Below are 25,440 nucleotides of genomic sequence, written 5' to 3' on the forward strand. Positions count from 1 at the left end.
ACAGATACCACCAGCAGAGGAGGCCAGTGTACGGAATCACTAATCCAGGTACATTTCACGTTGATAGAGCAGGTACATCTACAGGTGTTGTGACATTCAAGTTTTATAACTCAGGGAAATTGTCGAGTAAGAGAACTCTATGGTGAGTATTTCTGTAAAGCAAATCTTTCCTTGCTAATGGTTTTTTTCATTGACTCTTGACTTTTTTAGAGGTTGCTGGCCTCTCTTGAGATTTTTAGGAAAATCTACTTATACACACAAAATTTTGCATGCAATGTCAGGGGGTCTTGGACACCTGAGCCTGCTCCTGGACCCCAGGTTAAGAATCCCTAATCTTGCCTTGACCGGTCTGGCTCAGTGGATAGAGCGTTGGCCTGTGGACTATGCCTTGGTTGCGGGCACATCCCCAGTAGGAGGTGTGCAGGAGGCAGCTGATCGATGTTTCTCTCTCATAGATGTTTCTAGCTCTCTATCCCTCTCCCTTCCTCTCTGTAAAAAATCAGTAAAATATATTTTAAAAAATAAATATGTACATGGTAGAGAAATTGGTACCCTACACATTCTATTTCACTTTATTGTAACTGTTACTATCTAATAGGCATTTTAAAAACTATTTTCTACCAATCAACTTTATGTTTTAGATTTATAGAAAAATTCAGCAGATAGTACAGTTTCCATATACCTTTGCACATACCCAGGTCCCCCTGTTGTTAACATCTTACAGTGCATTTGTTATAATTAATGAGCCAGTGTTGATACACTGTTATAACTGAGGTCTCTAATTTGTTCACATCTCCTCGGTTTTTACCTCTGGCCTTTATGGGTTCGGGATTCTGCCCAGGACACCATCCTACGTCTCCTCTTCTGTCTCCTTAGGCTCCTCTTGGCTGTGACCGTTCTCAGACTTCCCCTGTTTTTATTGACTTGGACAGACTTGAGGCTTGTTGGTCAGGCATTTTGTAGAAAGTCCCTCTTTGGGGAACTTGTGGCTTTGTGTATTTATTTTCAGTTGTTTACTGGACGCTTACTATAGGCTAGTCATTGTGTGAGGCTTTGAGGAGACAGCAGTGAACCAGGACATTGACAAGTGGCATTCACACGTTAGTGGCGTGGACTGAGTTTCTCCTGAGCGTGTGGGTGGTGGGGTGGTGGTGGGCTTTGTGCAGAGCTCCCGGGGTGCTTCTAACTGGCTTAGGTCTGGCCTCCAGCTGCCCCGCAGAAGTCCCCCCCCCCCCTACCCTGGGCTAATACGGCTTCTGTGTTTGTCTACAGAATGTCCTGAAGGAGCATGCTGACGACGACCCCAGTCTGGCCATCACCGGGGTCCCCGTGGTCACCTGGCCGAAGAAGACTCCAAAGGTAAGAAAGACGCAGGGCGCCGGGCGCTGGGGGACCACGTCCACGGCCTTTCACATCTGTGTGGTGAATGTTGACGTTTTCAGGGGGGATTCCTGGGAGAGGGCACTCCAGGTAAGATGGTTGTAGTGATTTGTTCCTTTGCCCGTGTTTGGTTTTCGAAAGAGATCCTTCTCCCTGGCGAGAGAACTGCAGGCAGTGCCTCCTGGTGGTCACTCAGGAAACTGGGGCCAAGTGGTGCCTCACCTTTCCCTGCCGTCAGTTTTCTTCTTCCCTTTTTTCTTTCTCTCTCTCCCTCCCCCTCCCCGCCTTCACCTCTGCTTTCTTTTCTTCCAGCTGCTTCGTGCAGTTTTCTCATCTTTTGAAAGTGACTTTTTTTCTTTTTGTGAAATGGATGGATGCTTACTGTAAAAAAGTCTAACCAAATAGCCAAGGATAAAGATACTGGGAAGAGCTCTAGCCGGTTTAGCTCAGTGCATTGAGCATCCGTCCACGCACTAAAGAGTCTTGGGTTCAATTCTGGTCAAAGGCATGTACTTGGTCTGCAGGCTTGATCTAGGCCAGCTCCGGTAGGGGCAAGTGCGGGAGGCAACCAATCCATGTGTCTCTCACGTCGATGTTTCTTTCCCTCTGTCTCTCCCACTCCATTCCACTCTCTAAAAATCAATGGGAAAATATCCTTGGGTGAGGATTAAAGAAAAAGAACCATAAGTGGTTTGGCTCAGTGGATAGAGCTTCGGCCTGTGGACTGAGGGGTCCCAGGTTCGATTCCGGTCAAAAGCATGTACCTTGGTTGCGGGCACATCCCCAGTGGAGGGTGCGTAGGAGGCAGCTGATGGATGTTTCTCATTGATGTTTCTAACTCTCTATCCCTTTCCCTTCCTCTCTGTAAAAATCAATAAAATATATTTTAAAAAAGAGAAAGAAAAAGAAAAAAAGACACTGGAAAAACACTAGAGACATCTCTAGAAGTTTTGGGTAGCAGGTTGCTCTGCCTCATCCTCTACCTCCCTTGTCTTATTTAGTCCCCACCTCGACGTCCGCCATCCAGAGGAAACCAGTCAGGTTTGGGTGTGACTCCTGAAGGCTGTGTTGGGCTGGGATTCATATGTATCCATCCATCTACCATCAGTCTGTCTGCACTCAGCTCCACTACTATATATATATATATATATATATATATATATATATATATATATATATATATAAAACATCAATGAGAGAGAAACATCAATCAGCTGCCTCTTGCACAGCCCCTACTGAGGATGTGCCCACAACCAAGGTATATGCCCGTGGCCGGAATTGAACCTGGGACCTTTCAGTCCTCAGGCCGACACTCTATCCACTGAGCCAAACCGGTTTTGGCTCCACTACTTTCTTGAGCAAGTTATATAACCTCCCAGATCCTTACCTTCCTTATTTGTAAAAAAGGGTTACACCATATAGTCTGAATGGTTGCGGTGAGGACTAAATGAGGTGATGCACACAAAGTCCTTAGGACAAGGACTGACCTACCGATGGTTAGGGCTCTCCAAATATTAGTTGTAACTTTAGCAACTTTCTCCTTGATGGGTATTTTGCTAATTTCTGATTTATTTAAAAAAATTTTTTTTGCCCTTCTATAAATCACTGAGAGTAACATTCTAGATCTGCGCTTTCCTAAATGGTAGCTATTAAGCTGTATGTGACTGTTGAGCACTCGAAATACGGTGAGCAGTGCTGTACCAGTAAGGGTAAATACACCACAGATTTTAATGGTTTATCCCAAAAAAAGGACAGTGCAAAATATCTCATTAATTTATTTTTCATGTGATTGCTTATTGAAATTACGGTTGCCAGATTTTTTAAAAAGATGCCTATTTAGCTCTAGCCCAGTGGTCGGCAAACTGCAGCTCCTGAGCCACATGCGGCTCTTTGGCCCCATGAGTGTGGCTCTTCCACAAATTCCACGGCCTGGGCGAGTTTATTTTGAAGAAGTGGCGTTAGAAGGCATTTAAGTTTTAAAAATGTGGCTCTCAAAAGAAATTTCAATCGTTGTACTGTTGATATTTGGCTCTGTTGACTAATGAGTTTGCTGACCACTGATTTGACTCATTGAGTAGAGTGTTGGCCTGCGGACTAAAGGGTCCCTGGTTCGATTCTGGCCAAGGGCACATGCCTGAGTTGCCGGCTTGATCCCCAGTGGGTGGCCTGCAGGAGGCAGCCGATTGGTGGTTCTCTTGCATCATTGATGTTTCTATCTCCCTCTCCTTTCTTCTCTGAAATCAATAGAAATATATATTTTTAAAAGATGCCCATTTAAATATGATTTTCAGATAAACAACAAATAAAATTTCTAATATAAGTATATCCTATGCATTACATGGAATATACTTATGCTAAAAAAGATTATTCATTATTCATCTCAAATGTACTGGGGGTACTGTATTTTTTAAAAATCCTCACCGAAGGACATGCTTGTTGATTTTAGAAAGAAGAAGGGAGAGCCGAAACCGGTTTGGCTCAGTGGTAGAGCGTTGGTCTACGGACTGAAAGGTCCCAGGTTCGATTCTGGTCAAGGGCATGTACATCAGTTGCGGGCACATTCCCGGTAGGGGGTGTGCAAGAGGCAGCTGGTTGATGTTTCTCTCTCATCGATGTTTCTAGCTCTTTATCCCTCTCTCCTCCTCTCTGTAGAAAATCAATAAAATATATTTAAAAAAAAAAAAGAAAAGAAAAGAAGAAGGGAGAGAGAAACATGAATGATGACACAGAGTCATTGATTGGTTGCCTCTTGCATACTCCCCTCTAGGGATCGGACCCACAACCTGGGCATGTGCCCTGATTGGGAATTGAAGCGTCAACTTTCGGTACCTAGGAAGACACCCAACCAATTGGCCCGCACCAGCCAGGGCTCTTCCTACCTGTTTAAATGTGGCTACAAAAAAGTTTAAAATCCGTATGTGGCTCCCATTCTGTTTCTATTGGACAGTTAGGTTATTCTGTTCTAGGTTATTCTTCTTACCTTTGTTTATCCCCTTAGGGTGTATTCATTCCTAAATGTGGATCCACTAGGGCACATGTGTCTAACACAAGGCCTGCGGGCCAAATCCGTCCCGCCAGGCCTTGCAATGTGGCCCGCACCGCGCTGTCATCACTGCACTCTGCTGCGTTTCCATCACAATGACAGTTTATGACTGTTCAGTAAACCATTCGGCCCGCGATTTAGGCTGGATTTTAGATTTTGGCCCCTTCTCTGATTGAGTTCGACACCCCTACACTAGGGAAAAGGGCACTCATTCCTTGTGGGTATTGGATTCTCATACCCTGAAGCTTAGTGGGAATGTAGGAGGCAATGGGAATGGAAGAGGATTCGCCTCCCTGACTTCTGCCTTTGTGTCCCCAGTCCGTGAAAGCGTTGTAGGGTTTTAAAATTGGCTTTCCCTGACGTGGGCAATAAATATAAATGCCATTTAGCAGACCACAAACTGTTCTTGCAGACCTTGCACCTTGAAACAACCCCGCCAGGCCCCACAGCTGCGCTGAACCTGAAGAGGAAGCCGTGGCTTTGCCTCACTGCCTCCCGGGGAAGGAGTAGGGTTTGCAGAACGTGGGCTGTTAGAGAAACAAACTCACCATTCCCCACCGTCATCTCACAGCCCATGAGAGGTCCACAGGGGAAGTCACGGCAGGACTACAGATGTCCCTGTCGTCTGTGCCTGAGACCCTCAGCCCACTCCTCAGGGCCATAGAGGCATTTAAAAACAAACACACACACACACAGTCGAACCTCTGCCCTCTTTCCTCCAGAGGCCTGAAAACAGCAAGCTGCTTCTGGAGGGAGTAGCCATTATCCCAGGAGGTCCCTTACCCCGAGGAGGATCGATTATAAGCACTGGCCTATACCCAAGTTGGGCCTGGATGGGAAAAGTTGGAGCCCTTAGGCATCTGGGAAAGAGTGAGTAAAAGGGAGAAGGAATAACCTTTGACATTCAGCAACACTTATGGGGTACCTGTCATTTTTTTTTTTAAATATATTTTATTGATTTTTTACAGAGAGGAAGGGAGAGAGATAGAGAGCTAGAAATGTCGATGAGAGAGAAACATCGACCAGCTGCTTCTTGCACACCCCCTACCGGGGATGTGCCCCTGACCGGAATCGAACCTGGGACCTTTCAGTCCGCAGACCGACACTCTACCACTGAGCCAAACCGGTTTCGGCACCTGTCATTTTTTTAATAAAACAAATGTAATTCCATACCATACAGTTCTCCCACTAAAAGTGCACAATGAGCTGTTTTTAGTATGTTGAAAATGTTTAAAGAGTTGTACAAGCCATCACCATAATCTAATGTTAGATAATTTTTGTACCCCCTTCCCCTAAGCTTTCTTTTTGTTTGTTTTTTAGTCCTCACCTGAAGATATTTTTTATTGATTTTTAGGGAAAGAGGGAAAGACAGAGGGAAACATCGATGTGTAAGAAACACATCGATTGGTTGCCTCCTGCACGCTCCCAGACCAGGGCCGAGGCCAGGAAGGAGCCTGCAACCGAGCTACGTGCCCTTAACTGGAGTCAAACCCAGGATTCTTTGGTCTGAAGCAGGCTGACACCAGCTAGTGCCCCCTAAGCTTTACCCAGCCATTGCCAATCTACTTTCCTTCTCCATGGATTTGCCTATTCTGGGCATTTCGTAGAAATGGAGTCGTACAGTATCTGGGCTTCTGTGATTGGCTACTTCCCATTAGCACAGTATTGTTGAGCTTCCTCCAAGTTTAGCATGCATCAGTACTGTATTCCTTTATATGGCCGAGTAATATTCTCTTGTATGGCCACATATCACATACTGTATGTCCATTCATCTGCTGATGGGCACTCGAGCTATTTCTATTTTATGGCAATTGTGAACAGTGCTGCTCTGAGCATTTGTGAGCAGGTTTTTACGTGAGCCCGTGTCTGACTCATGTCTTGGGCGTAGAACTAGCTGGGCAGATGGTACCTCTATGTTTCCCTTTTTGAGGAACTGGCAGGCAGCTGTCCACAGTGGCTGCCCCTTTCTCCATTCCCGCCAGCTGTGCACGAGGGCTCCCATTTCTCCACGTCCTCACCCACACTTATTTGTCTGTCTTTTTGATTAGGGCCATGCCAGCTCGGTCTTCTTTTTTTTTCTTAATTTAGGTTTATGTTTTCTATCATTTCTTTGAAGTTGGTTGTGTGGGTTTGGCAGGGCCACCCTGACAGCGTACCACAGATCACGTGGCTTCAGCGACAGGAGTTCATTTCCTCGCCGCACCGGAGGCCAGGGGTCTGAGCATTCCTTCCGAGCACTGTCTTTGGCGTGTAGACGGCTGCTGTCTCTGTGTCTTCACGTGTTCTTCCCTTTCTGTGTGTCTGTGTCCTAACCTCCTCTGTTTATAACGACACAGCCATACTGAGTTAGGGCCCCCGCCGTAACAACGGGTTTTAACTTAGTTACCCTCTTAAAGACATATCTCCATTTGGAGGTTCGACATAGGAATGTGGGGGTTGGGCACAGTTCAGCCCACAGCATTTATTGTAAATGATTTCAGAGTCCAAAAAGGTATAAACAATAGACTAATGAATATCATGTCCTTCTCCCCCCCCCCCCCCCCCCCAGTTCTAGAAATAAATGATTTCCAGGACAGCCCAAACCCCCTGGATGTCCCTCCTCAGTGTATGAACCAGTGTTTAGATCTTATTTAACCCTTACGAGGATGCTAGGGGGTGGGCATTCTCACCCCCATGGTGCCGTGGAGGCTGGGGACTCGGAGAGGTGCCCTGGCACACTTGGGGCCACACAGCTTGTGACCAGTAAGGCGTTTTTTTGTTGTTTTTTTTGTCCCCGGACGTGTTTCTCTGCTCGGAGGAACTCAATGAAATGTGGCGGAGGGGAGGGGGAGAGGAGGTCCCGTGCTATATTTATGCGTTTCCTGGCCCGTGAGGTTAAAAAGTTAACGGGAACGGAAGACGTAAGTAAACGACTGACTGCCCGGGCCGCCCGGGGTCTCCTGATTCCCAGGTTTGCAGCCGGCTTCTTCTCAGTTTCATGCAGGTTGGGTTGAAAGATCAAGGGTGCCCGCTGAGGCTGTCAGGATGCGAGGTAGGGAGCAGCCCCGGGCCTGGGTCAGGTTACTTAAGGAGTAATTGACGAGAAATGATGATTAGCCAGACGTGCTTTGATCTCCCACCTCGGCTCCCGGCAGAACCCGGGTCCTTTTCTGGAAGTGATTAGGCGCTGGGAGGCCATTTCTGACGCGGCGTCTTCCAAATCAAAGATGCTACTGAATCACCGTCCGTCGCCGCCGCCGCGCACTTGATTGGCTGCTTCCTCCGGCGGGCGATGGATTCGTTTGATCCCTCTGCACTCCGGCCGCTTCCTTTTATGACCAGGTGGCGGGATTGGAGGGGGGGTGGTGGTTGGGGGGGGCTGTCTGTGACCTTAAGCACCAGGCCCAGAGGACGGAGCTTATTGGAAGCCCGACCTGTGACCCCGGGAGCCAGTTGACCTTGTGCTCAGTAGCCAGGCCCTGGGACCTGGCCAGCATGCCGGTTCATTCCCCGGAAGGAAACTAAGGAGGGGTGGTCGTGTGGGGGAGGCCGAGCTCAGGCAGCCTGCGGAGAGAGAGAGAGCCTGCCAAAGCGGTGTCCTGCGTCTTAATCCATTATCTCGAGTGGCCAAAGCAGGCTGCCACTTGAATTTCAATGATTGGCAATTTCTTTGGAGTGCAGGAGCAGCGAGGCCCGCCTGCGTACGCGCCAGTGCCGTGACACGGGGACAGTCTCGCCAGGGGGCACTGGACCGGCTTCCTCAGGAGGATGTTGGGGGGCTCACACAGGAACCCCGGGAGGAAGCGACACGCACACGCCTGACGTGTGTGTCACCCTCGGCTCGGCCCCGGGGTCCCTTCCCCTTCCTCCGCAGCGGGGCCGTTAGCTCTGGGAGGCGGTATGTCTGGGGGAAGGGGGGTTCAGGAGGGACCAAGCCCTTCCCGGAAGGAGAGGCACAGAATCCGTTCCACGCGCTTCCTGTTCCTGCTCGGCTCCCGGTTCCTGTCACCCCCCCGGAGGAATGAAGTGGGGGTACAGCTGGCAAGGAGAACCACGGCCATCATGTCATCCATGCAGGGCCAGGTGGCTTGGTAGACAGGCAGCATGGTCCAGCGAGGCGTCATCAGCTCGTGTCTGGGGAACAAGGGAAGGAAAGGCAGCTTCCTGGGCCCTGCCCCGGACACTGGGATGTGGGAGCGTGGGCAGGCCCAGGAACCTGCATTTTGTCAGTGCATTGTGGGTAATTCTCTTGCACAGCTAGGATGAGCTCCAGGGTCAGACGCATCTGGGCATCGACTCCTAGCTCTGCCACTGAACTCACATGGAAAGGGGGGCTGTCTGTAAAACACCCCAACAGGAGGTCATCAGTCACGGACGGCAATGAAATGGGTTTTTTTCGATGACGGTTTCTAAGTCAACATCACCCTGAATCTGTCCCCCAGAAGGCGGGCGGTTTTCTCAGCAGAAACGGAAGACACGGGAGGAAGAACTGGGAGCAGAGAAAGGGGCGAGCCGTGCAGAGACGTTTCCATCCCGAAGTTATTGTTGGCTGGCGCTAAGACTTAATTTCCAGCAAGGGTCCAGACAGCTTAGTTTCCCTGCCGTGGTCACGGGCTGTGCATCAGAAATCAGAGGGCACCCTGGCCTCTCTGGCTCCTGGTTGGGTTCAGCCATTGGGAGGAATCGGTCGGAGGATGGAACCGGGGAGCAGAGCGAGGCTGGGGGACTCATTCTCCCAGCGCCCTCCCCATGGGATCCTTCCAGGCGGGCGGTTTCCTTCCGTTGAGACCAGCGCTCCTCTCCCATGGCCTTCACCAGCTTTTCTCCTGGTTTCTAGAGACCATTCCCACCCCGAGCCCCGTGGTCAGCAAACTGCGGCTCTTTGGCCCCCTGAGTGTGGCTCTTCCACAACATACCACGGCCCGGGTGAGCCTATGTTTGAAGAAGTGGCGTTAGAAGAAGTTTAAGTTGAAAAAATTTAGCTCTCCAAAGAAATTTCATTCGTTGTCCTGTTGGTATTTGGCTCTGTTGACTGATGAGTTTGCCCACCACTGCCCTAGCCCATTGGCCAAAGCGAGGTAACAGCTTATCACTGTCTGCAGCTCCAGGCCTTGTTGGTGTCTCTAACCTGACTGCACTCTGCTCTGCATGTTTGAGCCTCTGTTGAAGTTTCCTCCGTGAACCTGGCGGGAGGGAGCTGGGGTGCCATCCATTTCCTGCCAAGATCGTGTCTGATTGGCGCCCCCCCCGCCCTCCACTGGATGTCCACATTCTGCTCCGGATTCTGTTGCCTGTCTGTCCTAAGCTTCCACTAGCTTCTTGAGATTGAAGCTCGCCTGTTAAGTTTTTTTTTTTTTTTAATATATTTTTTAAAATTGATTTTGTACAGAGAGGAAGGGAGAGAGAGTTAGAAACATCGATGAGAGAGAGTCATCAATCAGCTGCCTCTTGCACACCCCCTACTGGGGATATGCCCGCAACCAAGGTACATGCCCTTGACCGGAATCAAACCCGGGTCCCTTCAGTCCCCAAGCCGACGCTCTATCCATTGAGCCAAACCGGTTTTGGCTAAGTTTTTCTTTTTTTAAAAATGTGTTTTTATTGATTTCAGAGAGGAAGGGAGAGAGAAACATCCATGATGAGAGGGAGTCATTGATGGGCTGCCTCCTACACGCCCCCTACTGGGGATCGAGCCCTGCAACTTGGGCATGTGCTCTTGACTGGAATCGAACCTGAGACCCTTCAGTCCACAGGCCAACGCTCTATCCACTGAGCCAAACCAGCTGGGGCTGGGGCTGTTCATTCTTTATGTATTTTTGTATCCTGTCTTGCATGATTGATCCCAGAGAGCACGGCCCCGGGAAATGTGTGTTGAGTGAATGAACTTGATAGCAAGGCCTTCCTAGAGCTTCTAAAAGATAAAGTTGTGTTCAGTTCCTTTCAGTCCCTTTGATCTCCAAGTGCATGCTCCTGTCCCCACCCCCGCAGGCCTCCCTTTGGTGAGAGGAAGTGCCTCTCCTTAATTTAACTTTTGTTTCCATTCCCACTGAGAAGAGCGCCTTGGCCCTCCCTAGACCCTTTTCTCCCTGAAGTGTAGGCCTTTCTCCCACCGACTTAGCGAGAGCCTGGCTCCCCTGGAATCGTGCAGCCACCGCCTGTACCGTTGCACAGCCCCTGCAGTGGGACTTGAAGACAGCGTTCAGCCGAAATAACCCGTAATTAAAGTCTGTAGCCCAGGGTTTCTTTTCTTCATCTGTAACCTGCTTCGCTGTCTGTGCTAATAATGCCAACGACAGTTCTTGGAAAGCAGTTGCAGGGTTGAGGGCTCCTGCCTTCGGTGGAGGCATTAGAAAGCCAGGCCGGCGCCGGAAGTGATGGAGGGCCGGCCACGATCACGGTTATGTTTCTGGGATCACGGCCCATCCTTCCGTCTTTTCTTTTTGTCCAACGTCATCGTCTATTTTCCCCGTTGAAAGGGGGACACTCGATCACTGGCACTGGGAGTGCATTGTCCTGTTCTTTTTTCCCCCCTTCTCTATCTTTTGGCTTTGTTTGAAAGATGGATGGAGGTGCCAATGATGTCAGGTCATCTTTCTCCAGAGTCAGCTGATCTGGAGGAAAAGGTGTATGATTTGGTGAATACAGGTGACAGATTTACATTGTTTAATTTTGCTCTCGTGGTACAAAAGTGGGCAGGGCAAGTCTATGTGTTGGGACAGAGGAAGCAGGTGGGTACCCCTGCACCTAATACAAAAGGATACTGAACGTGAACTGTAATTGAAAAATGTAATTTTTTTTTTTTTTTTAAGTAGTGGGAAGTGAAAGTAATAGTAAAACTTGCTCTAACCCACTGGCCTTCTCACCAAGGAATGTAAATGACTAAACAGCCACGCACTTTGCAGGAGTTCAGCAGATAATTTCATGTGGACACTTGGGTGGCTTCCCTCGCTGTCTGTAGTAAGTAATGCTGCCGTAAGCACGAGTGTGTAAACATCTTTTTGAGCCCTTACTGGCAATTTTTTCGGGTATATACCCGGAAATGGAATTGCTGGATCATATAGAAATTATGTTTACTTTTTTTTTTTTAATATATTTTATTGATTTTATACAGAGAGGAAGGGAGAGAGATAGAGAGTTAGAAACATCGATGAGAGAGAGTCATCGATCAGCTGCCTCTTGCACACCCCCTACTGGGGATATGCCCGCAACCAGGGTACATGCCCTTGACCGGAATTGAACCCGGGACCCTTCAGTCCCCAAGCCGATGCTCTATCCACTGAGCCAAACCTGTCCTGGCACTTTTTTTTTTTTTTTTTTTTTTTTTGAGAAATTGCCACAGTTTTCCACAGCAGCAGCACCATTTTTAAAATATATATTTTTATTGATTTCAGAGAGGAAGGGAGAGGGAGAGAGAGACAGAAACATCAATGATGAGAGAGAATGATCGATTGGCTGCCTCCTGCTCGTCCTACATTCAGCCCGTAACCCGGGCATGTGCCCTTGACTGGAATCGAGCTCGGAACCCTTCAGTTGGAAGGCCAACGCTCTATCAACTGAGCCAAACCAGCCAGGGCAGCAGTGCCATATTTTATTCCCGCTAACAGTACAGAGGGGTTCCAGTTTCTCCACATCCTCGCCAACACTTGTTATCCTCTGTTTTTTGTTATTGTTGTTTTTTAAAATAGCTATCCTAATGGGTGTTATTTCTTTTTGACTCACTTTTTTTTTTTTGACTCACTTTTAAAAATTATATTTTATTGATTAATTTTTTTATAGAGAGGAAGGGAGAGGGATAAAGAGTTAGGAATGTCGATGAGAGAGAAACATTGACCAGCCGCCTCCTGCACACCTCCTACTGAGGATGTGCCCACAATCAAGTTACATGCCCTTGACCGGAATTGAACCTGGGACCTTTCAGTCCATAGTCTAACCACTGAGCCAAACCGGTTAGGCGACTCACTTTATTTTGTATGCTGAAACATTGTTTAGAAAATTGTAGACGTTCATGATAATTGTGCCTCTAAATACTTACACTTGCCTCTCTGAAAAAGAAGGAAAATTTCTGCATAGCCAAAAATAACGTGATTACCCCTAACAAAATTGGTAATTCTTTAATGCCACCTGACGCCTGGTCATCCCGGTCATGTTCAGATTTCCCAAATGTTCCTTTATAAAAACTGCTCTGCCCACACCAGGATCCAGCCCAGGACCACACATTAAATCTGTTCTGAATCCTCTCTCTTCATCCAGATCTTCCTTAGGATGGCGATTTGTGAGAAGATGGAAGGACCCCTGTGGGCTGCAGAGCATCTTGCTTTATGCATGTGTCTGATGCTGCCTGGTGCTGTCATTTCGCTTCTTCCCCCTCTCTCATAATTTCTGTAAACTAGGCCTTAGATCTAGAGGCGTAGTAAGATTAAAATCATAGTTAGCGATTAAGGTGGTGGTGGTCTGATCCTTCCCCCCATTACTCAGTTATGTTCATCCATCCTTCTCCTGTGGGATAATCTGGAAGGCGATGCTTTGGCCCCTTACTTCCCTCCGCCATTCGCTGGTTTCAGCACCAGGGGACCACTCTTTTCTGTGTCCATTTTACCAGGAGATACGGAGTGAATTTGCCGCATCCTCTACCAAGCTTTCCCTCATCCGTCGGGGTTGCCCTTCTCTAGAGTCCCCCCGGAAAAGGCATTGCTCATGCTTATTCTGTCCCTTTAGACTAGAGACTCATTTTCAAAGGAAGGAGTCCCTTTAATGGCAGCTTCCCATGGTGACAGAAGAGTTTTGTCAGGCCTTTTCTATTCGGAGTGTCATGATAAACTCATGGATTTTCATAGATCCAGGAGGATTTCAAAGGCAAATTGGCCTGCTGGAGATAAGCCATTTTTGAAGAAAAGCAAGAATGGTCCATGAAGAGAGGCCTATGGCAGCTGTGTGCGTGTGTGTGTGTGTGTGTGTGTGTGTGTCTGTCTTTCCTCATTCCTCCCCCCACAGCCAAACTAGACATTTGCATTTGCCAGGTGTGTGTGTGCGTGCATGTGTGTGTGTGTGTATTCCCCCATCCACTCTCCCACCCACGCGAGAGCAATCATTTGCATTCACATTTGCCAGGCATGCATCCCTAAGAGAAAGGCATGAAAGTTTAGTCAGAGCCCATCAGTGACTGTTAGCAGCTCATAGAAGATGTGATTCAACGCTCTCCTGGGTTGATTAGTTTCAGCATGCCCCACAGTGTAGGGCCAACGTTCCCAACGACGGATAGGAGTTAAGATCACTCTTAAGTGATGGCTGTTATTTACACGTTTTCATTTAGGTCAAGTTCACCTAAACCTAAAATCACTTTAGCCCTGGTCGGTGTGACAGTTGGTTGGAGCATTGTCCTGTGCACCAAAAGGTGGTGAGTTCGATTCCTGATTCAGGCACATACTCAAGTTTCAGGTTCTATCCCTGTTGGGGCAAGTGTGAGAGGCAACCGATTAATGTTTCTCTTTCACCTCAGTTTTTCTTTCCCTCCCTCCCTCCCTTCCTTCCTCCTTCCCTCCCTCTCTCCCTCTCTCCCTTCTTCTCTCTAAAAATCAATAAAAATAATCTTTCGGAAAAAATAAGTTTATTGATTTTTATTATTATTTAAAAATATATATTTTATTGATTTTTTTATAGAGAGGAAGGGAGAGGGACAGAGAGCTAGAAACATCGATGAGAGAGAAACATTGACCAGCTGCCTCCTGCACACCTCCTACTGGGGATGTGCCTGCAATTAATGTACATGCCCTTGACCGGAATCAAATCCGGGACCCTTCAGTCCTCAGACTGATGCTCTGTCCACTGAGCCAAACGGTTTCGGCGTTTATTATTATTATTATTTTTAAAAAATATATATATTTATTGATTTCAGAGAGGAAGAGAGAGTTAGAAACATCAATGATGAGAGAGAATCATTAATTGAGCCCACAAGCTGGGAATGTGCCCTGAAAGGTTGAACTGGCAACCCTTCTGTGCATGGTATAACACCCAACCAACTGAGCCACACTGGCCAGGGCAAAAAACACACACCACAAAAACAAAAGTTTTAAGTGAGCATTTAGTACGTGACATTTTAGTACATTCACGATGCTGTGCAACCACCACCTCTGTCTAAATTTCAAGATAATTTTAAAGCTCCAAAAAGAAACCCTGTACCCGTTATCCATCACTTCTCACCCCCCGCCCTTCGTCCCAAACACCCTTCAGCCCCACCAATCTACTTTCTCTCTCAATGGGTTTACCTATTCTGGACATCTCATATATATGGACTCATATATCATGTGACCTTTTGTGTGTGGCTTCTTGCACTCAGCATCATGTTTTCAAGGTTTATCCATATTGGAGCTGGTGTCAGTGCTTCACCCCTCTTTGTGGTTGAGTAGCATTTCACTGGTTGGGAAGACCGGGTTTTGTTTGCTCATTCATCACGGGATGGCATTGGGGTTGTTTATACATTTTGGCCATTGTGAACAGAGCTGCTGTCAGTGGTAAACATAATTTTACCTCTTTTTTTTTTTTTAATATATTTTTTATTGATTTTTCAGAGAGAGGGAGAGAGAGGGATAGAGAGTTAGAAACATCGATGAGAGAGAATCATCGACCAGCTGCCTCTTGCACACCCCCTACTGGGGACATGCCTGCAACCCAGGTACATGATGCCTTTGACCGGAATCGAACCTGGGATCTTTCAGACCGCAGGCCGACGCTCTATCCACTGAGCCAAACCGGTTTCGGCTAATTTTACCTTTTTACTGTCTGCTTTATCATCCCATTTTGTGTCATCTTTGGATTTGGTCTTATCTTTTGAATGTAAGTTCTATACACAGAACTTTATACAAAGTTCCTGTTTCTCCACAAAGTCTTTCTGTGGCAGATGGTGGGATAGACAATGTGATGACTGGTTTCATGCCAGGAAACTAAGGTGTGTGTGTAGGGGTAGATTTGTTGTAAAAAATGTTTTTAATAACAAAAGTCCTGGTTTGCTGAAACCGATTTGGCTCGGTGGATAGAGCGTCGGCCTGCGGACTGAAAGGTCCTGGGTTAGATTCTGGTCAAGGGCATGTACCTTGGTTGCGAGCACATGCCCAGTGGAGGGTGTGCAGGAGGCAGCTGATTGATGTTTCTCTCTCATTGATGTTTCTCTCTATCCCTCTCTCTTCCTCTCTGTGAAAAATCAATAAAATGTATATTTTTAAAAAGTCCTGGTTTTAGGAAGGATGCTGGTGTTTTATGCATTTTTATTTTTTATATGTTTTATTGATTTTTAGAGACAGAGGAAAGGAGAGGGAGAGAGAGGAGGAGAGAAACATCGATGTGAGAGAGAAACATCAATCGGCTGCCTCCTGCATGTACCCCAGCCACAACCTGTGCATGTACCCTGACCAGGAATCAAACTGGCAACCTTTCGGTACATGGGATGATGCTCAACCAGCAGAGCCACAGGGGCCAGCGCATTTCATGCATTTTTAGCTCCTTATACTTTCCAGGGTTCGTGGGGAGAGATGTTTGTCTAATGAATCCATTTGTTTCATCTGAATTCTCTGAGCGCTCAGGCTTAGCCTGGATTTTTGTGGGGGAATAACTAGAGGAGGGAAATAACTAAGGTCAGCGAATGAATTGGAAACGGGTGGATGGTGGGAAAACATTTCTCAGATCAGTGCCATTCACCTGTTAAACTAGTGAATTTTTTAAAAACCCTATGCAGAGTCACAAATCTTCCAGTGACGGTGAATACTTACTGGTTGATTTGGGTAATGTAAAGAGGCGTTATTAGGAGAGGAACCCCTTCTCACAGGAAGTTCTCTCTGTTGCAAAGGCCTATAGACAAATATACTTAGTCTGTAAATGCTCATGGAATGACTGTCCCCGGGGGCGGCGGGGTGGGGGGGGGAATGGAAAGATAAAAAGTAACTAAACATCCGTAATTTCCTTACCAGATATCACTGCCTCCTTTTTGTCACTCGAAGCATTCTCTGAGCCATAGTTTTATCCAGGCAACCCTGCAATCAGCCCTAAGTTGCTATGTGACACGAGGCAAAAATTCCTCCTATTTACATTTTATTAGAAAAACAACCCTCCAAAAGCCCTCCTTTTGCCGTTTGGGGGGGAAACCTACTGAAGAACAGAGAGAGAGAGAGAAAGGAAAAAAGAGAGAGAGAGAGAAATGGTGGAGTGACAGTAAAGTAACTGAAGCCTGCATCCGCTATTGCTTAAGCATAAATGAATTCTGGCATTAAGAAGGGACCCTGTGGCATGCCTGCTTTGTCACTTTTGTTCCCTCCTTAGGGGCAGGTTGACAAATGGTGTCCCTTGGTTCAGGGGAGTGCCAGCCCATTCCCTCTTCCTGCCCTGATCCTCTAGGGCAGTGGTTCTCAACCTTCCTAACGCCGCGACCCTTTAATACAGCTCCTCATGTTGTGCTGACCCCCGACCATAAAATTATTTTCGTTGCTACTTCATAACTCTAATTTTGCTACTGTAAATGAATTGTAATGTAAATATCTGTGTTTTCCGATGGTCTTAGGTGACTCTGCTAGCGGTTCTCGACCTGTGGGTCGCGAACCCTAGGGCAGTGGTCGGCAAACTCATTAGTCAACAGAACCAAATACCAACAGTACAACGACTGAAATTTCTTCTGAGCCGAAAACCGACTTCTGCGCATGGGCCACGAAGTTTCAGTCGCACTGTACACGCGTGCCCGCACGTGGTATTTTATGTTAGAGCCACATGCAAGGGGCCAAAGCGCCGCACATGGCTTGAGAGCCGCAGTTTGCCGACCACTGCCCTAGGGGGATCCAGAGTCCAGCGGGCACTTGCTGAGCATGCCCTTTTCCCTTCCCCGTTCCTGGGAGAGAGGATGGGGAGATGGATTTCTGCCACCTTTTGCCTTAGCTCCCTGCCTGTCCTCACCCTGGGTCAGCCTGCAGTGCCCTGAGGTAGCTAGCTATATCTGGGCACAATCTCTCAGCAATAGGGGTCATTCCTGGTGTCTCATGATCCGACAGGCTGACCAGAAAATTAAGTGACACTCAGAGAGAAAGCAGGGACTTGGGTGAAGACCATGATCCAGGCGGGCTTGGCATCTGTCTGTTTTTATTTCCTCACCACTTGGTGAAAGTTCTGGATCCTCTGGCTCGGGCAAGCGCCAACTGCCCAGTGGCATCAGCTCTGGAGAGCGCTTTCTAAGAATGTAAGCCTAGTCTCAGTGGAGCTGGGAGAGGGTTCACTTCTTAGGGTCACCAAATGATGAGGTTCAGCTCTGGGCTGGTGGCTCAGTTGGTTGGAGCATCGTCCCATACCCTGAAAGGTCATCGGTTCGATTCCCAGTCAGGGCACATACCTAGGTTGAGGGTTGATCTCCAGGACAGGACGTGTATGGGAGGCAACCGATGGATGTTTCTCTCACATTGATGTTTCTCTCTCTCTCCCTCCCTCCCTCTCTAAAAGTCAATAAAAGCATGTCCTCGGGTGAGGATTTTAAAAAAAAGAAGATGAGATCCGAGGGAGGGGAAAATGAGCTTAAGACACAAAGTAAAGGCTGAATTTTAAGGTGGCAATTTTGCTGGGCAAGGGCGGGTGTGATGTATTTTATATTCAACCCAGGCCACTATGCATACAAAACAAATGTTGGATAATTGTGTGCACCAGTTAGCTAAAGGAAACAATTGTGAGAAACCGAAGGCACTCAGAACAGACATGTTTCAGTAAAGAGCAAGTCTACTGGGATTTTTCCCCCTGTAGTGTCAGTGGGAGTGTATACATTTCAGACAGACTTTAAAATCCACTCTGCAAGACAGACATCCCTGTTTATTCCCTCTTGCTGACTCCCTGCTAGAAGCCTCCTGAGTTTTACTTACAAGTTCTGGGCCACGCATTCTGCCTTCCCTGAAAGACCAGGCCGTGACCTGCCTGTGGGTGCTTTCTGTTCTCACAGTGGATTTCTCAGCCAGTGGCCTGAGCATGAATTAACAGTTGGAGGACATTGAAGAGTTGACCAGGTTTCACAGCGAATGGGGACTTTTTCTGGGGAAAGCCTCCGATCTCTTTATGGAAGGCCACCCATTCCTCTGCTGGGCAAACCTTCCCCTTTTGCCAATGAAGAACCTGAGCAGGTACAGGTATGCATAGTCAGTGTCACATCGGGCATCCCTGCTTAGGCGATGAGTATACCGGCTGCCAGGCTGTCTTTCTGCTCCTTAGCTTGGGTTGAGCTATGGTCCTGATTCTGACGGCATTGACCACTATAGCTAAGGGTCAGGGGTTCCTCCTCCATCAGAGTAAGGGCAGCTGGTGTAAGTGCCCATAGGTTTTTATTTATTTTTTTTAAATGAATCTTAATCTGGCTTTACAGTAACAGTTTCCTCAGGCGTGGGCTGCTTTTGGAGTAAACACTAGGAACCTTTACAGTTTAGAAATACACACCTTCTGGGCCAGCCCGGGAGTTAGTTGCCAGTCTCCAAGGACAGAGCGCATTCAGGGGTCCTCTCCGCTGGCCTCCACGTCTGGGGCTCGATCTGAACTCCCATGGGCACCACCCCACATCCAACGCTAATTCCCTCTCCACTTGGAAAAGCAAACCTGAGGGCAGAGAGGGCAGAGTCAGGGAGACATGGGCCCCCTGATCGATTCCAGGCCAGCGGGCCTGCAAGCTCTGGGCGCGGGATTCCCGGGTTCGCTGACAGCAGGTCCTGATCCCAGAGCTTGTGCAAACCCGGAGCCCGGGTGTCCGCCTTCGGCGGGGGGGAAGGGGGGGGAGAGGGGGAGGTTGCACAGGGACCGTTCCTGGCGTCGCGTGCAGGGTGGTTCCCCATTGGCCCCTGCACCCCGAGACTCCCACGGGACGCCCCGAAGGACCACACAAAAGACCCCACCCCAGGCCGGGCGTGCATTTCCTGTTCGATTGGCGGCGGCGGCGTGCAGCCAGCCACCCGTGTGTGTGTGTGTGTGTGTGTGTGTGTGTGTGTCCCGGGGCGCACGGGCCGGGCGGGGCACGGGGCACGCCCCCACGCAGCCCGGGTCCCCGCGAAGGCCGCCCCCTGCGGGTCCGCCCCCGTGTCACCCCGCAGGCCGGGCTCCCTTTGTGTGCGGCCGGAGCGCCGCGGCCGCGCCATTGGCCCGCCGGCCCGGGGGGCCAGCCCCTTCCTGGCTCGCCTCATGCATATGCATGATGCCCGGCCCCGCCCCGCCCCCTCCCGCGCGGGCGTGCGAGGCGCGCGGCGCGGCTCCCTCCTCGCGGCGCGGGAGCCCGAGCCCGAGCCCGAGCCCGAGCCCGGGCGAGCCGAGCCTGCTCCGGGCGGCGGCGGCGGCGGCGGCGCTCCAGCCATGTCAGCGCGCGCGAGCCTGGGCCCACCATGAGCCATGGCCATGTCCGTGAGCGCCGAGGACGACGACTATGAATCGGAGCCGGACCAGGTCAGGGGCCCGGGGTGGGGCTGAGGGAGGGACCCGCCGCCACCCCGACCTCCAGACCGACCGACCGACCGACTGACTGACTGACGCGCCCCGGGCGGCCGCGACGCCGCCCCGCCGCGATCCGGAGAAAGTTTTGCAGCCGCCGCCGCCGGCGGTGCCGCCAGGGCCGGGCCCGAGCGGGGCAGAGCGGAGCGGAGCGCGGCAGGCCGGCGGCGCTCCGGGCCCCGCAGCCGGCCCGGGCAGGGGGCGTGTGCGGCGGCCGTGCTCGGGGACAATGTGGGCCTCGCCGTCGGGCGGGCCCTGCCAGGCTCCGGCCCGGGCCCGCGGGCAAGTTGCGGGCGCCGCCGGCGCGCGGGCGGGCGGCCGGGCGGGCGGCCGGGGCGCGCCGCGCCCTCCCCTCGCGCCCTCCCTCGCCCGCGGCCCACGCGCGTGCCCACGGCCGCCCCGGGACCCGCGGGCGCCGGCGCCTCCGTGCTTCCCGTTCGCGAAGTTGCCTCGGGACCCGCGGGCCTCCGGGCTGGAGGGCGCCGGGGCCCGGAGGGTGGGCGGTCCGGGCCCGTGGGCCCGACGGCCCGAGCTTTTGTCTGCGCGCCCGCCGCCCGCCCGCCGTGGGCCGGAGCCCGGAGGGAGGCAGGAAGGGGTGCGAGCGCGGCCGCCCGCCCGGCGCGGGGAATCCGGAACCGGCGGCGAGCGCGCTCCGCGGCGGCGGCGGCGGCGGCAGAGGAAGCCGTGACCCCAGATGGCAGCGTGTGGCCTCCGATGGGTTTGGAAGGGAAAGCAGCCTCTCTGGGGAGCAGGGGACAGACATCCGTGTGTAACACAAAAGCCCGGGGTGTGTGGATGGCGTGGATGTACCCCGGGAAGGTTCGCGTGTGGGGAGCGGGAGGAGAGAGGGGAGGTTTTTTACGAAGTGCTCGTCTGTAACAGTATTGGAACCAGGACCCAAGCCAGGGAGACGTGTGCCGAGAATTAAGCGTCGGGTGGTCTCGTTGTCACGGGGCTAGGTGAGGAAGGTGCTTGTTTATAATCCTGGGTGTATCTCCTTGATGAGATAAAGATGTTTTGGGGGGATGTTCAGGCCTAGACAGACGTCGGACGTTTGATCCTTCCCTTAGGCGAGATTGAGGAAGTCCTGTCTAGGTTGCTCTTACGCGGTGTCACACTGTTATTTGAGTGGCTTTGCTTAGCAGAGACGAAGTTAAATTGTATTATTTTTTTCTCAGTTTGGCTGGGCATTCTTCTTTAGGAGATGTTCCTGAGTCTCTCCCTGGTTTTATGAATTGGACTAACTCAGAGGCAAACCCAAGTGGTTTGGAGGATCTTGGAACTTTTATCCGTCAGTAGCGATGTCAGTGAACGGCTCTCATATTCTTGCTGCTGAGTGCACACTGACACTCGAGGATTGAAGATTTCCGTTTGCTTTGGGTGTACCTACGCCCTGCCCACCGTTGAGGGTTTCTGTGGCATCTGGTCATGCCTAAGACACTCCACACAGGGTACTGCGCTTCGGTGTTTCGGGATCCAGGTTCCTGTTACCTGTTTTGTTTTTGTTTTTTTTTAATTTGGCCATACTCTCCGGCCTTCGATAGATACAATCTTTGACACCGCATGAGGTAAGACTTGGTATGTCTCTGGACTTACAACCACTTCGCAGCTCCTGCCTCTCCTGGGAGAGACCTCCACCCAGAGAGGACCCCGACGCCTGTAGCCAGATTTCGTTTGCCTCCTTCTCAGTCAGCCAGTGTGGCCCTTGGAGCTATCAGCCATGGACGTTCTGGAGTTGCCGTGCTAAGATGATCTTTACTCTCCCCCCCCCCCACACACACACACATTGAGGGAGAAGAACGCTAAGCCAGGTAGGTCCATGGGCAACAGGTTTTTCACAGAGAAAATGGTTGTCAGCGAAGATAACCAGCATTGGGAACACGCTAAGCTACGGCTCACTTGCCGAGAGCCTCCCTACTTCTTCCTCATCAGTTTTTGTTTTTTCCAGTCCCGGGATTTCTCCGAGGACCTCCAAGGCAGGCGTTTCGAAAGGAAAGCCAGAGCCTCCAGGTCGCAGGTTCTAACCCCACTCTGTAAAATAGTTCTCCTCCACCCCACCCTGCCAGGATGGGCTGGCACCTCAGGAGAGGCCCTTCGTGAGAAGGCGTGGGAGACCTGGCATGTGGGGGTGCAGGTGTCCTTGCTCACCTGCTTTGTGAAAGGACCCCGTGGAGGGCCTGCTGGGAAGTTCCAGTCGCCCAGCCTATCCATCCCCGCAGCTGTGCCGGGCCCCGAGCTCCCCACCCCCACCCCCCATCAGAATTTTCCTGCTCTCCTGGGAAAAAGTGCTCGTCTCTCTTCCCCACCCAAGGCAGGTGTCCGGGTCTCGGGACCATTGGGCTTCCTTAGGCCTGTTCTGCTGGGCTGGCCTGGCTCCCCTCTCTCCCGACGGCAGGCCCGTGGGACCAGAGCAGGGGGGTAATGGTGAGTGGAAGGAGACCCCTCTCACACTCTTTACGAGCGATCACCTTAGTCTGGGCCTTCTCCCGTCTGTCTCGTTTGCTTTTCCAGTGCAGAATGTGTCTGAAAATTCTTCCGCTCTGCTTTTCAGTTAGAGGAGATGCCCTTATTTATTTATTTATTTATTTATTTACAGATGCCCCTTAGGGAAGGGCTTGTTAGTGAGAAGAATTCTTGTTCCATCCTGGGTGTTTGTTTGTTTGTTTTTTACCTCTGACGTGAAAACATTTTTATACCTTAACAAGTAATTTCAGAGAGAGGAAGGGAGAGGGGGATAGAAACATCAATGAGAATCATCAATTGCCTGCCTCCCGCACGCCACCTACTGAGGACCGAGCCTGCAACCCAGACATGTGCCCTAACTGGAATCAAACCCTGACCCCTTGGTTCCTGGGTCAATGCTCAACCACTGAACCATACTGGCTGGACTCCTTCCTTCCTTCCTTCCTTTCTTTCTTTTTTTCTTTCTTTCTTTATTTTTATATAAAAATGATTATTGCTTGTTTAAAGAGATGAATAATAGAAATTTATGAAGAAATATTTCATAAATTTATGCAGCCCTAATCACTGTTACTCATATAGCATATATATGTGTGTGTGTATATATATATGTGTGTGTGTGTGTGTGTGTGTGTGTAAATAAATAAATAAATAAATATAGATATAGATATCAGAGGGAGGGAGGGAGAGAAATAGAAACATCCGTGATGAGAGAGAATCATGGATCGGCTGCCTCCTGCAAGTCCCCCACTGGGGATCAAACCCACAACCCAGGCATGTGCCCTTGCCTGGAATCAAACCTGGGACCTTTCAGTTTGAAGGCCTATGCTCTATCCACTGAGCCAAACCGGCTAGGGCTCATTATAGCTTCTTAATGACATTTTAAGATACAGACTGTGCCTATGTGTATTTTCCTGGGGAGAAGGTTTTAAGCTTTCCTCAAACTCTCCAGAAATCCATCTCCTGGGTTCTGGTACCTTGTGTGTTTTTTTTTGTGTTTTTTGTTTGTTTGTTTTGTTTGTTTGTTTTTCTATTTCTTGCTCCTTATCCTCAGCAAATAAACAGGCCGAAGCCTTCCCTGGGGTCTATAGGTGATTGTTAAAGGGCCTCGGATGCTGCTGAAATACAGCTTTTCCTGTAATGTTCATTATGCCCCCACATTTTGGGAGCAGCTATATAATGTTGACATAAATCTGTGATGCAGTAGAATGCAACATTGGCATGACGAAGGAATGCCGCTGCTGTTCCGGGTAGTTCGGTGGGGGACGGTCTCAGTTGTGAAGGCATCCGCCCGGGCCCAGGGTTTATCGTCTTCCTCACTGACTCCCCTGGATCATCGCAGCTCTGGCCAGCGCTCTCCTCGAAGGTGCTCCCTGGCTCGGGATGCCACACCGGCTGCCTTGCCTGCCGTTCTGACCATTCAGCAGCTTGCTCTTTGTCACCTGACCCGTGGGTGTTTCTAGTCTTTCTGGTACTGCTCAGGACCCTCTTTTCACCCTGCCCGTTCTGCCTGGACAGCCTCCTGGGCTTAACTAGTTTACCGCTATTGCCGATTCCCAGCTGGAGGTGTCCGCTCTGGTCCCTCCCGCCTGCTGGCCACTTCCTTTGGACGTCCCCTGGGTTCCTCACCTTCCGCAGTGAAGCCGTGGTTCTCAGTCTTCTCCTAAGCGCCTTGTTCTCGTGTTGCTCAAGCCAGAGACCTCCAGGCTTTTCAGGACTCTGCCTGCCTGCCCACCCCACCCACGTTCACTCGGCCTCCCGATCTTCTCACACCGGGTCAGCTTCTAAAATACCTCCTGAGTCATCCCCTCCTCTCATGCCTTCTGTGGCTCCTGCTTGTGCCTTCATAATCTTCAGCTGGGCTGCGTGCCTCGGGCTCCTCGTCTCATCTCCCCGCCTTGCGTCTCCCCCACCGCCCAAAAGACAACCCCAACGTTCCTGCCGGAATTCGATCGCGTTGCTCCTGCGTGTCAGGTCCTTTGACTGCCCTTCTAGGGGCCACCGTTTCCCATGTGGCATCCGAGGCCCTGCTGGGCTAGGCTTCTGCCACCTCGGGCCCGTTCCTCAGCAGCCCTATCAAATGATTCCTTCAACGTGTCGTGTTGTCTCACATCTCTATCTTACTCTTCCTTCTGCCTAGAATACCCACTCCCTAACCCCACCCCTACCCCTGGCCTGCAGCGTCCCAGTCCCCCTCCAAGACTCTTTCTGTCACCACCTCCTGCGTCTGTGCCTCTTTCCCCAACCTCCCTTCCCCCGGAAAATGAGGCATTTCTCCTTTATCTCTCATTTGTCAGTGCTATGGCTTTGGGGAAGGTTACTTAACTGCGCTGTCCCTCAGTTTCCTCACAGCTGAATAGAAACAATGATTCCCACCTCATTGATTATTGATACAAATGTTGAAAAGAGTAATCACTTCAGTAGACCTTAGCTTTTGATATTCTCATCATCATGTTGCATTGCGTTCATGTGGTTACAGTCTATATCCCTCCTACCTCTCCCTGCCCCCTTACTCCCCCAGGCTGTAGCGCTTTTGAGAGTTGTGAACAGCTCTTCCTCATCTTTATAATTCCAGCATTGACTCTGGTACGTAACTCACAGCCTGAAAGCACTTGGGTAGGTAGGTGGGTGAACGTGTGAGTGAGGGGGTTAATGATCAAGTCTCACGTGCCCATCACATATTCTTTTTTTTCTTTCTTTTTTTTAAGGATTTGCTGTATTTTTAAAAATATATATATTTTATTGATTTTACACAGAGAGGAATTGAGAGGGGCAGAGAGTTAGAAACGTTGATGAGAGAGAAACATTGCCTCTTGCACACCCGCCACTGGGGATGTGCCCGCAACCAAGGTACATGCCCTTGACCGGAATCGAACCCGGGACCTTTCAGTCCGCAGGCCGATGCTCTATCCACTGAGCCAAACCAGTCCCGGCACATCACATATTCTTTTGACTAGTGGTGGTCAACATCTTTTTAAAAAAAATACGTTTATTGATTTCAGAGAGGAAGGGAGAGGGAGAGATAGAAATAATGAGAGAGAATCATTGATTGATAGAATGGTTGGCTGCCTCCTGCACACCCCCTACTGGGGATTGAGTCC

At 50.1% G+C, this 25,440-nt stretch overlaps 1 protein-coding gene across 9 annotated transcripts in view; it reads left to right on the plus strand.

The window, feature by feature from the left end:
* Positions 1 to 25,440, plus strand: part of KDM2B (lysine demethylase 2B) — a 93,868-nt gene that overhangs the window by 48,710 nt on the left and 19,718 nt on the right. For all 9 annotated transcript variants that reach the window (XM_045585573.1, XM_036448910.2, XM_045585572.1 and 6 more), the window contains one exon: positions 1,273 to 1,359. In XM_045585573.1, the coding sequence (XP_045441529.1) occupies positions 1,273 to 1,359 (87 nt within the window). The remainder of the gene's footprint in view (positions 1 to 1,272; positions 1,360 to 25,440) is intronic.

Source organism: Pipistrellus kuhlii, unplaced genomic scaffold (assembly GCF_014108245.1).
Source record: "Pipistrellus kuhlii isolate mPipKuh1 unplaced genomic scaffold, mPipKuh1.p scaffold_m20_p_20, whole genome shotgun sequence".
In the NCBI taxonomy this organism is placed as follows: Eukaryota; Metazoa; Chordata; class Mammalia; order Chiroptera; family Vespertilionidae; genus Pipistrellus; species Pipistrellus kuhlii.